The 17378-nt window shown below is 37.4% G+C and overlaps 1 protein-coding gene across 5 annotated transcripts in view; it reads right to left on the reverse strand.

Annotated features, from left to right (window-relative positions):
• Nucleotides 1–12969: 12969 nt before the first annotated feature.
• LOC134534098 (trypsin-3-like) overlaps nucleotides 12970–17378 on the reverse strand; it is an 80605-nt gene continuing 76196 nt past the window's right edge. For all 5 annotated transcript variants that reach the window (XM_063372147.1, XM_063372148.1, XM_063372144.1 and 2 more), the window contains 3 exons: nucleotides 16056–16169; nucleotides 14812–14958; nucleotides 12970–13554 (listed from right to left, as the gene is read on the reverse strand). In XM_063372147.1, coding sequence (XP_063228217.1) covers nucleotides 13408–13554; nucleotides 14812–14958; nucleotides 16056–16169 — 408 coding nt within the window. In that variant the 3' untranslated portion in view covers nucleotides 12970–13407. The remainder of the gene's footprint in view (nucleotides 13555–14811; nucleotides 14959–16055; nucleotides 16170–17378) is intronic.

The raw sequence follows: 17378 nt of genomic DNA on the forward strand, positions 1-17378 counted from the left end.
GTATCTAAGTGAATTAAAAAAAAAACAGTGTAGTTCATTGAATAAAATTTCAACCGACAAACAACATTTTAAATAATAGGTGAATTAATTCAAGATGTAGTTTCGGACATACATTATTACTCATTAAACTGTATATCATGAGAAACCTCAGTCTGTTTGTGCCTTAAAAAGGGAATATATCTCTCTCCAGAAACGACGCAACTGTTCTCTTAGGAATCATATACTGTGTTAGTCTGCGCTATCATCGTTGTGGTTTTCAAAATATCTGTTTTGTCGCTCAACTGTTGCTTCCGGTGTTCGTCTGTGCTGTCATCACTGTTTACACACATCGCTGGGTTCACCTGTGCGTCTCTGTATAGCCGTTGCTTTTTTTTTTTTTTTTTTATCTGTTAAGTTTCATCGTTCAGTTATTGTTTGCCGTTGTGCACCGTAAATTTTCTTTGTAAATAGAACAGAAATATTCATGTAAACTTACATATTTGTTAATTTATTCATTTACATGAAAATAACTGTATCACTACAAAATAGTGGTACCATTTATGCTTCGTGTTGCCCCAGTACCTCCAATATTTAAAGTTATTTGCAAACAGTTGTTCGAATAGATTTCCATTATTAGCTGCGCATGTTAAGCACGGTAAAACAAAAGAAAGCCAAAAGTGATATAAAAAAAGTTAACTTTTCTGTGGCTTTAAAACCAAATAAATAAAATGTTTAAACAATAACTTCATGCTTGTTAGCACGTACATATTTTAACTAAATTAATATCTAATCATAATAACTTTACCATCGTCAGTGCAAGCCAATACATTTTTTTTTACTAGTCTATCTTAATATATATAAATCTCGTGTCACAATGTTTGTCCTCAATGGACTCCTAAACCACTTAACCGATTTCGATGAAAATTGGCATTTATGTGTAATTTTTTCCAACTTGAGAGATAGGATAGTTTTTATTTCGATTAATGGTCTTAATCTGATAATTTTAGAGTTTTCTAATGTGATGTATGTATAAGTTGGCAGAAAATCACCACGGCAACGGCTGTAGCATTGTTGATGCTTCATTCGTCTCCATGGCAACGACTATTTCATTGTTAGTGTAGTCCTCATCACTCATTAAATACAGACCACCAATTTTTAGATATATACAGGTAAATAACTATACACTGGTAGAACAAAGTCGGTCGGGATTTTAAAGTGATATAAATTATTCAAATTAAGAAGACAATTACTAACTACATCTGATTTCTAAAAAGGTCCAGTGAACTCTTTACCAAGTCAACCGATTTCGATGAAAATTGGCATTTATGTGTAATTGTTTCCAACTTGAGAGATAGGGTAGTTTTTTTACAGTGGGTACTTCGTTTCCATGACAACGTTGCGTGCTTGAGAGTCGGGAAACCATCGGTGCTATTCGTTTTTTCTTCGGTACATTACAAAGCATTGTATTAAGTTTTTGTCAAAATTAATTAATTTTCATTTTATTTCATTTATTATAACTGTAAATAGGAGATTTGGTCTCATTTCCCCCCCCCCCCCCCCCCCCCATAAATACAACCGTGCGAAGCCGGGTCGGGCAGCTAGTATTTCTATATAATTATTGTACAGCGGGACTGTAAATTTGTTTGCAGGAAATCAACTAAAAATTGCCAGACTAGTTAAACAAATTATATTTCACTGTTATGAAATTACATAATTCATGCCGAAAGAACAACATAAAAACACATAAATTTGTTCGTTACCGAGGTTACATGTTACTGCACGTACTGCACGTGTTAATGACACACGAAACTACAGTAAACTCGTGGAATAACATCATGTCAGTGTTAAGAAGACTGCAAGTATCCGCTCTACCACTCTGGTTCTGGGGTAGAGCGCCTGCCTTGTGACTTGTAGGACCCGGGTTCGCGCCCCGGCTCCTCCAAGGCGGATTGCCCAGACAAAATGGTGGCATTTTCTCTGGTAGGAATACAATCTCTTGTAACAAGTCATGCTACCAAAGAAACGGTGAGTGGAACAGAAAAAAACCTTCCAGGTGGCTTCCAAATGGGGAGCCCCTTCCTTTTCTTGGGCTCCCCATGCGGTGGCCATTCCGGGGGTTCCTCCGGGAGAACGGAGTTTTGCAAAAATATTTTTTTTTGTATTTTTGTAGCGTTCTAGATTTTAGTAACTGTAGCGTTATCATTCCAACATGTTATAAATAAAGCTCAAACAAACATTTTAAAAATTTTTGCTTTTGTAAAAAAATATTTTAATTAAGTGTGCATCAGTCAGTGAGTGGTTGTGTGTTCAACCATCTATCGGTACATATTTTCTTGAAGTATTATTGACAGTTAAAGTAAGACAGTTGTATTTCAGAAGTTTTCGACGAAAAAAATATTTATAGGTACATGAATTTTATTCCTAAAAATATTATTTCTGAAAAACCACATAGTTTTCAATCAGGAAGATCGTCTTTAACACACGCGTATTATATATATATATATATATATATATATATATATATATATATACGTGTGTGTGTACCGATATAAATAAAAAAATTCTATTTATGATTAAAATATTATCAATTTTAGGCCTCGTCAAGCAATGCCGTCGTTTTAATTATATTACAAATAAACACTTTTCAGTCAAATTTGCAAATGCAATTTCATGTTATTAGATGTTCCGCAAAGTAATTGTTTATCTCAACTACTCTTTAATATTTAATAAATGAAAAAAAAAATATAATTGTGAAATATGTTTGTCCGAATCTGTTAACAAATGTCAAATCAAGTTAACAAATGTCTCTTAATTATGATAGCATTTATTGTATAACCTTTAGTAAAAAAAGTAATTCAATTAATCAGAATTATCACATAGTAAGTAATGATATTAAACGTGGTGTCCTCTTTTAAGACATTCAATTTACGTATATTGGATGCCAAGCTTTTTTCCCCACCAACATGTAGATAATACTATTTATTATCAACACATTAATATCTTTAGGTTTTATTAAATTTTTTATAACTTTCTCTGCGTCAACTCATTTTAATTAGAAAAGAAATGAAATTATTATTTTAAAATTTTAGGCATTTAAATTAATTTTAATATGCTACATTCCTATATAAACTCTTTATTAGACGTTCAATCAGCACTTTTAATTATATACATTTTACTACCATTTTTGTTGGTTCAGACATAATACCTCGGCTTGGATTAAGAATTTAAACTTGCAATTACAGAATTAGTGACACTTTTAAAACCATTAGTAACTATAAAATGTGTAAAATTTTTAACTATTTTTGAATAATCTAGAAACATTCAATGGTAAAAAACTTAAGCAAAAAGTTATTTTAAACTTTTGTAATCTATATTTTTATTTTGTATACACCATTTTAGTTTCTATTTAAGAACCAATTAGTTAACATGAACTTTATCAATCTTTATCTATCTGTGTGTTTTGTTTCGTGTTTTGTCGCAAAGTTATTGATATGTATCATTGTATGTCTTGTGTTAATGTTTTTTGCTGTTATTTTATGTGTCATAATTCGTTTATAGGTGCTGTAAGGGACAAAAAACTGAATTTAAATTTGATCTGATAGTTTTAATGAAGCAGAATAATAGGCTATGCATAGTAATATGTTTTCCTAAAATAAAAAATACTTAAATTTTAGCAGAGTTTATATTTGAAAGACTGCAAGTCTGTGCAAAGCCCACCAACATCCGATGTACGAGCCTATGTCTCCCCTAGAGCACCTGTGCTGCTTGCCCTGCACCAACAAACTACACTACACAAAAATATTTCCCTAGCATTTCAGCATCTTAAAAATACATTTTGTAGCCTTTAAATAATTTAATATGGACATTAAAAACTTTCTGTGTTCTATCACATTACATTACATAAGAAAACCCTTGAATATTTGCACTCATTTAATAATGATATACAATTACTTCAATTATTCCAGTGTGAAAAAATTTAAATTCTATGAAGCTAGTTACACAACAATTTTACGAGTAAGGCTGTTTTTCTCATTCCGTGGAATGTATAAGAAATTTTGGCAATATTCCCCTTCGTCCACATTGTTATGGCAGTTTTCCATTATGGTACTTTTTCGTAGCCTCCGTCAAAACAGGAGGAATGGTGCCATAAAGGAAAACTACCATATTTAATTTAAGGTCGTTTTTATAAGTACTATACAGTGCTGCTTCTTATAACCTATTTTTGGAAACATTTGTTTCTACTAATGCGCGATCTGTTGAGTTGATTTATGACGAACTACAGAAAATCACCGCCAGAAGTGCTATCCGTAGCCAAAAAAGTTAACCTAAGAAACGGCTAGGGGGTTAACAGCGCTACCTAGCGACGTATTCTATACGCTACTTCGAGAGCAAAGCAGTTTTACCCATTCCATGGAGGGTATAAATAAATATGGCATTTTTCCGTTATGGTACGGTACTTTTCCGCCTTTTTGGAAGAGGCCAGGCGGAATTCTGTCATTATGGTAGTTTTCCATTATGGTAGTATTCCGAGTCCTCCCTTTCGAGCTATGTGCATGAGGCTGGTGCATGGTGGGAAATTTGTTCGGAGGTTGACAGCTCCCCCCTCTTCCTTAGGAGGTCAACCCCTAAAATTTATGTAGTTTCGAAATTCAGTTCTCTTTCGATTTGGAGGGTTTCCGATCCAAAAGGCCGGGGCATGATGTAAAATGTGCCCGGTGTTCGACTGCCACCCCTCCTTCTCTCTCAAGGGGATGTTCATTTGCCCCCGATTTTTCGAAAGTCAGGAGAATTGGAGTAAGTTGATTTGAAGTGCTCCCTAGGTCTTCGGGCACCATTGCACCCCCCGGTGGGGCCTCAGGTGGTCCTCGGATTTTGGGGGAGGGGTTAATTGCCCCCGAAATTTTCGGGACTCTGAAAATAGATTTGGTGGTGCATTTCGAGGCGTATTACGAAGTCGGATGTCTGTATGAGGGTCCAGTACAACCATTATATACAGATATTTTTTATAATCTTGGTCTATAAGTGAATTTTAAAAGAAAATTTTCTATCACACTTAAATAGCAAACTTTTAGAAGTCCAACATTTACAAGTAGAAATTTAAGTAATGGTCTTGCTTGAAGAGACTGGAAAATTCATATCTTGGTGTTAATTTAATCAAGTTTAATGCTTTGTTCTTAAGTCTATTATTTGATGATTTCTTAAATACACGAAACAATATTGTCAATGTACGGAAAGACGTGCTTGCAGTAACAGGAAACACGTCACCTGTTGCTTCTGTTTACGAGGCACGTCGACCAATAAGAATTAACAATAATTCTTATAAACAGCTAAATTGCTGGAATTGTATTATTCTGTCTTCGCTTTTTGACGTGACAACGTCCAATAAATCGATGAACGCCGGCTGCACGCACGAAAAAGTGTCCCGTTACGCACATTGTTCCGTTGCGCTGTGTCCCGTTACACTCATTGTTCCGATACGCTGTGTCCCGTTACGCTCATTGTACGCTTGCGCCTCACCGACAGAAATGAAAACTTAAAACTTTGTTTATAAATGTGTAATATGAAATAATTTCTAGGTCAAAAGTACGTAAGAAAATGAATCTGATTACTAGTATAATTTCAAGTATTTATTCTTTTATTATTAAAAAAAAGTAGCATCTGTCGGCGAGTGCAGTAATAATAGGTTATGTTAGATATTTGATTACAGTTTATTTATATGAAAACTTGTTCATAATTATATTTACACTTTATAGCTAAACGCCAGTTTTTTAAAATTAATTACATATTGTCATCTACACGTGAACTGTTTCGTCGACTGTTTATAAAGTGAAGTGAAAAGTTAATGTGGTTTTCATTGCTTATTACAAACAACAATTTCGGCAATAAAGGTTAATTATTCTTGCATTTTAAAAATCTGATTACTGGCATAATTTCAAGTATTTATTCTTTCATTATTGAAATAAAACATGATTCAATTTTATTCATGAAAGTGTGCAATCATTTCATCAATGTTTTGTTATGACGTCGTCACGTTAAACTATCGTCCGTAAACCGACTTTACAGACAACCAAAATTTGTACTCGTCTACAAGGGCGGGTACCGTGTGTCGAGAGCGCGCGAGAGGCAACAAGGTTACCCCGGGCAACTGCGCCGCAGGGCCGGCAGCGCAGGCTAGCGGCGCCCCATGGGAACAGCGCGCGGGGTCAAGCACGAATTGATCGCGGCATGCAGTGGCGTGGTGCGCGCGCTCGCGGGGAGGGGGCAGGTGTACGTGACGGAGGGGAACTGCGCAGCCCGTCGTCCGCAGGCGACAACAAACATGTCAGCACACCACAATGCACAGAAACACAATTAAAATCATGAAACTAATCCAGCATTTTCTATCAGAACTTAACTCTAACGACAAATACGTATGATCTTTTAAATATCAAATTCAATGAAAATTTATTTAACGTAAAGTTTGTACCACATTTTATGCAAAAAAAAAAAATCGGAAAAAGTTTACTTTTTTTGATCTTTTAACTGTTATTAGTTACTCTCTTTTTTTAAAAAAAAAAGACAGATTTGATAAAAAAAATAATACCAATAACTATATATATATATATATATATATATATATATATATCCGAACACACGAATTCTGTTTCTGATGTGTAACATCTTAGCTCTCGGTATACGGCATTTGGTAGAAGTAATTTCGTGAATGGGACGGAAGTCACATGGGACGGAAATGTGTAACCACGGCGCTGCCTTCTGTGGCGGATGGCGCGAGCCAAAGTCCAGTTAGCAAAAGGGACAGTATCAACTGTTTAGTGAGTTCATAAAAGATGGGCGGACAGTATTTCAATAAAACTCCTTGTCGAAAGATAAGCTCCAAAGCCGTGGTTTAGTATTTTTTCAAGTTCTTTTTCGCTTTTAATCGGAGCAGTTTCATTATACCTATAGTTTATACATTTCGCTCTGCAAATCGAATGATTCGGTAGCCGACGTAGCTCCTCCGGTAACGAATTCTAGCGGCGGGTGCGGGAACTACGTGTGATTCACGTCAATAAATGTATTTGAAAACACAGTTTGCGTATACTTATCGCGCTCGGCACTACTTTAAACTAACGTTAAGTTTCGTGTTATAGGTGTGTTTGCAGCACGAGAGCACGCGTGAATTTGCTCGTCAGCGAGGCATTGGCGTAGCTGTGCTCATAAAGTTGGGGGGGACAAATAATGATTTTGATGTCATGTAAACCCATTCCCCTCTTACTAAGACGGGGGGTCCGGGGGTCATCCACCGGAAAATTTTGATTTTAAAAGTGCAAAATAGCGCTTTTTAAGCAGTTTTTGTATCTAACCATTGGATACATCGATGTTAAAATTATGATTGTTTCCTTAAGATAAAATTTGAGAGTGAAGAAATTACAAATAAAGTTGGGCAGAATAATATTATAAAATAAAAATATCACGGTCTAGAAAGTTGGGGGGACGGTCCCCTCCACCCAAAAAGTTCAGGGGGACGCGTCCCCCCTGTCCCCCCCCCCGGTTCCTACGCCCCTGCAGCGAGGTCAGACGCCACACTGGAAGAAGGCGACGGCTCGCGCCACCGGATGTGTCGCAAAGAGGTGCACGCTCCCGCCGGCTGGGAGCGGGGCGCGGTCAGCGAGGTCGCGGTCGGCTGTCAACAACTGAAAACCCGCTGACGCGCGGTCAGTCCTGTTTATCGGTCTTCCCCTCGCCGCAGGAAATGATTCGACAAAGATAAACCGCGCTATCCGGCGGTTCGCGGTCGAAGGTTGATTGATCGTTTCCTGTGACCTGTCGTGATGCGTGTCCGCATGTAGCTGACATCGCCTTATAAGCATTTTGTCATTAAAAAAAAAATAATAGATGGCCACGCTAGCTGTAAGTAATTCTGAAGAGCGGCGTGGCGAAATCATTCTTTATTCGTGAATTTTTATTTTATCAAAAATTTCTTCCGCTGAACAAATATAAACCGTAGTTACTTCCATTTTTGAGCTCAGAAAAAAATAACTGCATTGACTAAATAAAATTGGAATGTAAAACAAACCGAAGTTTCATCAAGGTTCGCGCTAAAAAGTTTATTTAATAGTTTGCAAAGAGTTCGTTAAAGCCACCCCCACACGATACCTATTTCCTTAGAAGTTTTCGTACGTGTTTTCTGTTAGCGCGCCTGCTCTCTTGTAGGTAGCATTTCTGCACCCTTTCAAGGGTTGGGTATTAACTTTTTCTACCCGAAGTATTAGCCAAAACCGTAGTAGGATGTGTTCTATTTTTCTGCTTTACCAATGAGCGATGTCGTCAAGATGGCGGATCCACGTGCAGCAACGTAAACCCGTTTCTTAGGGGTGCTGTCACAACTTAGAAACACACAACTTAGAAACACATAACTTATAAACACACAAGATAGAATTTTCTAAGTTATGCCCGTTCTAAGTTGTGTGTTTCTAAGTTATGACTTTATAAGTTATGACGTTTCTAAGTTGTGTTGTTCTGCGTTGCGTGTTTCTAAGTTACGTGTTTCTAAGTTATGACAGTTCTAAGTTGTGAGTTTCTAACTTGTGATAGTTCTAAGTTATGTCTTTCTAAGTTATGACGTTTCTAAGCTGTGTGTTTATACGTTGTGTGTTTCTAAGTTATGGTCGTTCTAAATAATGACAGTTATAAGTTACGTGGATTTTATCGAGGTTTCTAAGTTATGTGTGGTTCCCATTTTCTTAAACAAATGAGGAAGATACCAAACGCATCGGTGTGCTAAATTAAACTTTATGGTGGTGAAACTACCCTGGAATATATTTGGTAAACTAACATGGTCATAGAATACTATAATCACAAGTTTAAGAAAAAAACTGGCATTACAGTGTTAATAATACATGTCGGTAGCGCTGTGACAGAGCGCGAGGTGCATTTTTATGACGTGGTTAAACCCTCGTCACAGGAAATCTTATCACTTTTTTTTTCTCGATAACAGATTATTATCTTTGAAAGATTTGTGCAATGGGAGTGCATGACTTGATGTAAGTTTTTGGACATACGCCATTGCAAAAACTTTTTCTGTGTTTCCGTACCATGTGCGTCTCTGCCTGAGGACGGGAGCAGACAGCAGTTCCCGAAACGTCGCTTGTTTCTGTTTTGGTAAAACTATCGTGTTTGTTTCGTCTTTTCGTTGTGTCGTGTTTTTGTCTCATTTCAACTGTTGTGCGGAATTATTTTGGGTTCAATATTTTTATGTTGTCATCATTTGTGGGTTTTTTTTATCGTTCTATTCTGTTTTGGAAAACTATTGTGTTTGTTTCGTCTTTTCGTTTTGTCGTGTTTTTGTTTCGTTTCAACCGTTGTGCTGAATTTTTTTTTTTTTGGTTCAATATTTCTGTGTCGTCATAATTTGTGGGTTTTTTTCTTTCTCTTAGTACATTTTTCTTTGTTTTTCTTTGTTTTTTGACCATATTCCTTTTACGGAATATTTTGTGGTGTTTATATCCTTGTTGACAACAGCAATTTTTTGCTTAATTTTGTGTTTTTTGTCTTTTTTTTGGGTATTTTTATTTTTTTATTTTTTATTTTTTCTTCAACAGAAAAAGTTTTTGCAATGGCGTATGTCCAAAAACTTACATCAAGTAACAGATTATTGAATTATATAAATATGTGCTCTAAGCACATATTTATTTATACATTTCATTTGCTTATTTAATTGCTTTAATATTTTTTTTAAATACGTAGCTAGTAGTATATAAAAGGTGCTTATAGGATTGGTTCATGGTTCGCGAGCCGGGAGTCGATGTCTGCCATCTTGGATTGTGACATTGCTAAAATGATATGAACACAACACAAATGCAGGGAATTAGAGTTAAATCTCATTATAACAGAAATGTTGCTATCCATATGTGTGAATGTTGTTCTCGTTTTAACTTCAGATATTAACATGGCAAAATCTACGCACATCCTTTGACCTCCATGCGTTGAGCAATGCAAAACTGTTGCTGGAAGCATATAAACGTAGTTAACACGCTACATTAAATTTTAATACCTATATATATACACATGGGTTACATAGGAATTAAATACAAATAAAATTATATTAAAAAACTAATTAAACACGCTGTTTTGTTGTATGACATAAAAAGTAAAAAAAATAAAATTCTTGTTCTCTTCTTTTATTTTCATACTGACTCTGTCCTAAAGAATTTCCATTAGTGGTAGAAAATTTAAGATAACTGATATCAAGACACCCACGCTTTTATCATTAAATTAATTGTTTTGTTTATTACTTAATTCTTATTTTAAAATATTTAAAAAATTCATAATTCAGAGCTGTTCATTCTATAGCTGTTGAACAAATCAAAATTAAAGATTATTATTTACTGTCTAGTTCATACAACTAAACAGTGTGATATATTATTTTTTAATAATTTTATATTTTACATTTTAGCTCATATTCAAAAACATTTTTTTTATAAAATACTAGAAATTCACCACAAAATCAATTTTCATAGTCTTGAAACCTACGGGACAACCGACAACCCCCCCCCCCCCCTTCCCACCCAGGAGGTCCCATAGTTTCCAGAGGCTCCGAAAAAAACTCAAAATTAACGTAATTTGACTGTCACGAATTTTGAAAAATGGGTTGGGGAAATGAATTTTTGTAAATATTACTTTGAAAAACACTAGTACATATAAAAATAATATATATTTAAAATCATTGAACTTTACAGGCATGTTACTGCTTTACTTCATACTCAGTAAAAATTTATATTTGTTTCAATAAAAGTTGCAGACACAGTTTTTCCTTCATATTTAAATGCGGACAGTAATATTCCTCTTATTTTAAAAGTCAGTTGTACAACATTTCACCAAGTAGTATCAAAATTACGCTTTAAGGGGTGGGAAAGGGTATTGGGGGTGGTTTTTAGGAATATTATTTGGACAGTGACATTCCTCTTGTTTTGCAAATTTCATCAAGCTCGGAATAAAACTTTAAATTTTTATAAAAAAAATTCAAACAAACGAACATAAACTATTCTTTAAATGTATGTATTTAGACGTATTCACGTAAACCCAAACAATAATATATATATATATATATATATATATATATATATGTATAAATTAATTAATTAAATATTTATATAAGATTTATTTTATTGCTAGTAAAGCATTGTTATATGCCTACCTAGTGTAAAGTAAAAAAATACAACATACTGAGATGTGTATTTACGGTGTTAAAATATAATGAGTCATATAAAAAATGTTAAAAATGTTTTTCCCTTTTCACCCTTTTTAAAAAAAATTTGATAACGAAACACGAAAACAGAACTACTAATCCACCCTCAGCGAATTCCTAAATGCTTTTCGTGAACAGATGAACAGACACCTGAATCAGATAATATAACTTCTGTTTTTACAATTAAATTTTACGTAACATTGACCACTGGACTTTCAATGTTCTAAACCTACCAAGTTACTCCAATTAAAACATTTACTTTCAGATATTTATTATTAATTTTACTGTTAAAGTTTATAAGGTTTGTAAGAATATATAACAGTTAATTATTTTTTGTTCCCGTTACAAGAGTGGTTCGTTCTGAAGATCTGAACGGCGAGTGTGTGTGTGCCAGGGCAGTGCGGGGGCGTTAGGCCACCCTTGCACGCGGCTGGGGCGGGTAAATTTCCACCGCACCTGAACAAGCTTGGCAAGAAACTAGGCGCAGAACTATCCCCGCGTCACGCGACGTTTATTTTATTTTATTTTATTCTGGTCGGCGGAAGGCTGGTGACCACTTCACCCCCTCTACAAAACCCCCAGATGTTCTACGCCTGTGGCCAGCGCAGCCCAGTGACTGTAATGACTAGTTGTGGGACGTGGAATGTTCCTGTTGGAGGGAGGAGGGGCAGCACGGCGGGAGAGGGGAAGTGGATGACACACTACTGACCCCCCTCCCCGCCGCGGGAGGGCTCGGTAATTACGTTCTTCCATTCTTTCATTCATGTTCATGATCGCCCCGTGGCCGTCAGCGCTTGGGCGGTAATGCGGTTTGGACCACCAGACCACACCTCTTTCGACCAATCCGGTTCGGGACACCACATACATGGGCGTCGCAAGGATATATTTTTTGGAGGGGACTTCAATTGATTTAGTTGTTGTGGAATATCCATCCCCTGGAAAAAAAGCGGGGGATCCGGGGGTCCTCCCCCGGGAAAATTTGGGATTTGAAGGTGCAAAAAGGTGGTTTTTAGGCATTTTTCTTTCCTAAATATTCTAATTATAGTGTGTTGCAATATATAATTTATTTTTTATAAAAAAATATTTTCAGAGAACAAATTTGTAAAAAAACAGTTAATATATCTGCTGGTGCTATATCCACACAAAATCATTAATTTAAACATCAGGAGAAACTACGAAACTACGAAACTAAATATATTATTGGAGGGGACGAAATTGAAGACTTTTTTTATTGGGGGGGGGGGGAAGATAGTGTCCCCCCCCCCCCCCCGTCCACCCGGTTGCGACGCCCGTGACCAACAGCTCGATAACCGAAGCTGGCTGTGTTCCTGAGGTGAATCACTAGTCTCTCTGTGTCTCTCTTTTCTCTCACATACTCTCCCTCCCTTCCTCTCCCCCATATACACTCTCTCTTCATTTACCAAACGGGTTAACATCTGCAATCGATGTTTCATCCAAGCATAATTTTTTTTTTTAAAGCCACGGAATAAAGTAATCTAATAGCCCAATAATTTATTTGACTTTATTTTGTTTTATCGTGCTTATTAACGTGCACAGTTAACACTGGAAAGCTAACGTTTCACAAATAACTTCATTCGGAGGCACTGTGGGACGACACAAGCCATAAATTCCCGGGCAAGAATCAGCAAGCAGTATTTTTTGTTGGCGATACAATTGTTTTCATCTAAATATATAAATGTACAAATATGTGTAATTTTACGTGGATATTTCTGTTCCCTGTACAAATAAAAAAAAGACAAGTGTGTCGATACGTGCCGCAAGGTGGTTTATTTGCAAAGTGCACATTACAAATAAAAAAAAGACAAGTGTGTCGATACGTGCCGCAAGGTGGTTTATTTGCAAGGTGCACAGAGAAAAAAGGTTTGTTTGAATCAAACAAATATTTGTTTATATATGGCGAAACAAATATTTACTTGGTGGAACGAAATATTTTGTTAGCTTAACCAAACTCGGCGAGTAACAAAAATGATTTGTTACGCCTAACCAAATACACATTTGAGTCGACAAAATCATTTTGTTGGGTCAACAGAATCTTTCCTACTGCAAAATGTTTGTTTTGAATTAGTAAAATGCATTTGTCTCGCCGTATACGAACAAATATTTGGTAGAGGCAAACAAAACTTTCTATCGGTGTGGTTAGTTGACAGCGACGTGTTGACGGGGCGAGGGGTCCGGGGGGCCTACACCCCGGAGACGCGGGTCAGCCAGCCGCGCAGGGCCGCCACGCGGGCGTAGACCCCCGGGTAGCCGGGCAGCGCACAGCCGCGGCCCCAGGACACTACCCCCACCAGCACGCCGTCCTGTGTCAGGCCGCCCCCGGAGTCGCCCTGCCACACACACACACACATAACTTAGAAAGTCACAACTTAGAACTGTCATAACTTAGAAAACTTGGAAAAAAATCCACGTAACTTAGGAACACACAACTTAGAAAGATCATAACTTAGAAACACATAACTTAGAAAGTCACAACTTAGAACTGTCATAACTTAGAAAACTTGGAAAAAAATCCACGTAACTTAGGAACACACAACTTAGAAAGATCATAACTTAGAAACACATAACTTAGAACAGTCATAACTTAGAAAACTTGGAAAAATTCCACGTAACTTAGAAAGATCATGACTTAGAAACACACAACTTAGAACTGTCATGACTTAGAAACACGCAACGCAGAACCACACAACTTAGAAACGTCATAACGTAGAAAGTCATAACTTGGAAAATTCTAAGCTATGTGTTTCTAAGTTGTGTGTGTCTAAGTTGTGTGTTTCTAAGTTATGACAGCACCCCGCCCTGCCACACGCACGCACACACTGCGTCACTCGCGACGAGCGAACCCCCGGGGACAGAACAAATAAAACATAAACGTGAAAGCAGATGCTATACCGAATTGAATAGTGAATCGACAGCCGGTATTACATACAGTATTAGATTGGCGAACTGTTTTAATTTACTTATCGAACGAAACGCCAGATGGCGTTGAATTTCATTCAAAATTACTCAAAACTCTCAGTCGGACGATCATACTAACCAATATCAATATTTTCGCCCCTCGGAAATTTTTTTTTAAAGTGTCCTATGTCCTTTACTATATATATATATATATATATATATATATATATATATATATATATGCCCTTGAATATATGCGCACAAAATTTCATGATGATCGATCGGTTGAGTAGTTTCCCGATTGAAAGCGTAACAAACTAACAAACAAACTCACATTCGCATTTGTAATATTAGTAAGGATGTCCTTTCCTAATTTCCGATAACATTTGGCCGAGGATGACTAATTATGTAAGTGAAGTAAGTCCATTCTAGAGAGGGGAAGCCTACAACTCACGTAGTTTCGGTTCCCTACCACGTTCGTGCAACTTCGGATTCCTCTCAAAAATTTAAATTAAAAAAATCTAAGGGTTTAGGTTGTTAGGTCAGTCACAACATGCTTGTTTTCATTGGAAACTTCTGATTTAGCGGCTGAAGTGGCGTTAATACCAAAACGCAAAACTTCGGAAATCTTCGGAAATTCTTGCAGGGAACCGAAACTACGTGAGTTGTGTAGAGAGGTGGTAATTGACCTGGCAGGAGTCCTTGTCGCCGGACAGGTACCCGGCGCACAGCATGCTGTCGGAGATTGCGCGCGCCCCGTACGACGCCCGACACACCTCTCTGGACACCACGGGCACTTGGACGTGAAGGAGGTCGTCCACTCCCGGGGCGCCGGACTGGGGACACACACACAGTACATAATAATAAATAATTAAACATCATAAATTATAACCACAATTGCTTAAAAAAATCACAAATTAGAACTGCCATAACTATGAAACACTGGTAAATTTTATTTAAATACATCACAAAACGAGGAGAAAAATATTGAGTTTTGTGAACTAACTTCACTCTGAGCTTTAGACTTCAGTTTATACAATTTATTATGTACCCATGTTTTTTTTAATCTCTCTTTCTTACTTTTGAAATGTAAAAGTACTCTGTAATATTTAGTTTTTGTGGTTGTACAGTTTGTTTGTATATATGCATATATTTGTATTAATTGACTTGTTCTATACAAAATTGAATAAATAAAATAAATAAATAAAACCATATAGGTATATAACTTAGAAACGCCGTTTAAAAATTATTACTGCAAAACACATTTTCTTTATAACGGCCATATCTTAGAAACAATCAACACAGAAACATACGACATAGAAATTTCATAGCTCAGAAGAAAAAAAAAATTAGAAAATTTTGACAAGTTACAATTACAATAGCCCGTCGCCTCCGTCAGTCCGTCACGTGACCTCCAGCCAATCGGATGGCCCGAAAAAAAAATTTTATCCGTCCGTCCGTGAAAAGCTTGGCAAGCTCTAACTATGTTTTATGGCCGTGGCAGAACACAGGCCTGTGGTGTTTGTACATACAGGCCGCCCAGACGTTATCTTAAAACTCGTTGAAACAATTTTAATCGCAACTGCGCAATTTTTCCGAGGAAAGGGTGTAGGTTAGGTGCTTTCAATATTTTTTTTTTGATGCTAGCACAAAGAAGAAAAAAAAAACCACTACATCGCAAATGAACGCTGCATCCAACGATCATGTACGGTGTAACGACTGGCCATTATGTACAACGATGAAACATGACGTTTCTGCATTGAAGCATTTTTGAAGTGAAACTTTCTTTGCTGAGGGGGTAAAGATTCCAATTGCATGAGGGGAATGAGGTGGGGAAACCGGGAGAGCAGGGTAAGCAGGAGTACTCCGACGGACGGACGGACGGACGGACGGGGGCGGCGGGCCGGGAGCACACGGGGGGTGCAGGCCCCACCGCGGTCGCCCCCCAGCCGGCCACGCTGGTGTAGGAGCCCTCGGCGATCACTGCGCCCTCCTCGGCCAGGCGCGCGGGCTGGATGCCTGGGGCCAGCTGGAAGGGGCTGTCCACCTGCAACAGGCGCGGGCCCCGCCTCGTCACTGCCTGCTGCCGAACGGGGACGCATCACAACGCCGAAATACCGCAACGCCGAACGTACAATAACGCCGAAATGCCAAATTGACCGCAACGCCGACAGCTAGAAAACTGCTGTGTACCACAACGCCGAAATACATTAACGCCGATAAATGTCATTGCAGGACTGCCGCAAAGGTTAGGTTAGGTAAGGTTAGCACACAAATTCATTCAGCTGTTTTTAATTTTGCTCCTGTGACCCCCCCTTCCCCCTTCCCCGCAGCAACATTTTTCGGCGTTACTGTACTATTTCGGCGTTGTGGTACACAGCAGTTTTTTAGCTGTCGGCGTTGTGGTAACGACCCCTGCCGAACCACTTCGCGTGAACACGTCCAACATGGCTGTCTGCTGTTGGCGAATGAACCTGTTGTGGATCCTATTTATCTTGTGACTAGAAAAAAAAATGTTTCTTTTTTCTTCCCCCCCCCCCCCCCCCCTCCTTCAATCGGTTGTACGGTAATGTAAGCAGAGTCGGAAAACGAATCTCCGTTACCATATTTTGGACAATTTTTTTTTTTTTTTTTTTTAATTTTTGCCTCAAGTGTACCTCTGTTCGATAATTACCGTCAGCATCAATTTTAAATCAATACAATATTTACTTCTTTTTTTCGTTGCAGTCGGTAAAATACCACACGAAATTGTGCCAGGAACATTCTCCATGTTAAGTTTTTTTTTTCGAAAAGGACTGTCTATGCTCACAACCCTCAACAGCCAATCATACGTTTATGTAAAAAAAGGATGTTCCGAAACATGTTCAGACTGCGTACAACTGTAAACAAAAATTTGAACATGTTCACCTGAAGTAGTTCAGAGTTCCGTGTAACCGTTCCCTTAGAGTTACAATTCAAAAAAATTCTAGAATACAAGCTACGTACCTACTGGGTAACAATAGACTAGTTGGCCAGTGCTGGAATCACAATGGCGTGAGACGCGATTCGAATACGGTGATGCGACAGCAAAATATCACGTTATTTGAACATACAAAAAAAATTGTATATAATATGTTTTTTTCTGTTACATACCAACGTACGCAAGCCATCAATACTTGCAGGTGTTTTAATATATATTTGATATTATTTAATTAAAAATTTATCATTTATTGTTAAATTCATTGTGCGTAACACATTTAAAAAGTTTTTCAAATTA

This window comes from Bacillus rossius, chromosome 7, assembly GCF_032445375.1.
Source record: "Bacillus rossius redtenbacheri isolate Brsri chromosome 7, Brsri_v3, whole genome shotgun sequence".
In the NCBI taxonomy this organism is placed as follows: Eukaryota; Metazoa; Arthropoda; class Insecta; order Phasmatodea; family Bacillidae; genus Bacillus; species Bacillus rossius.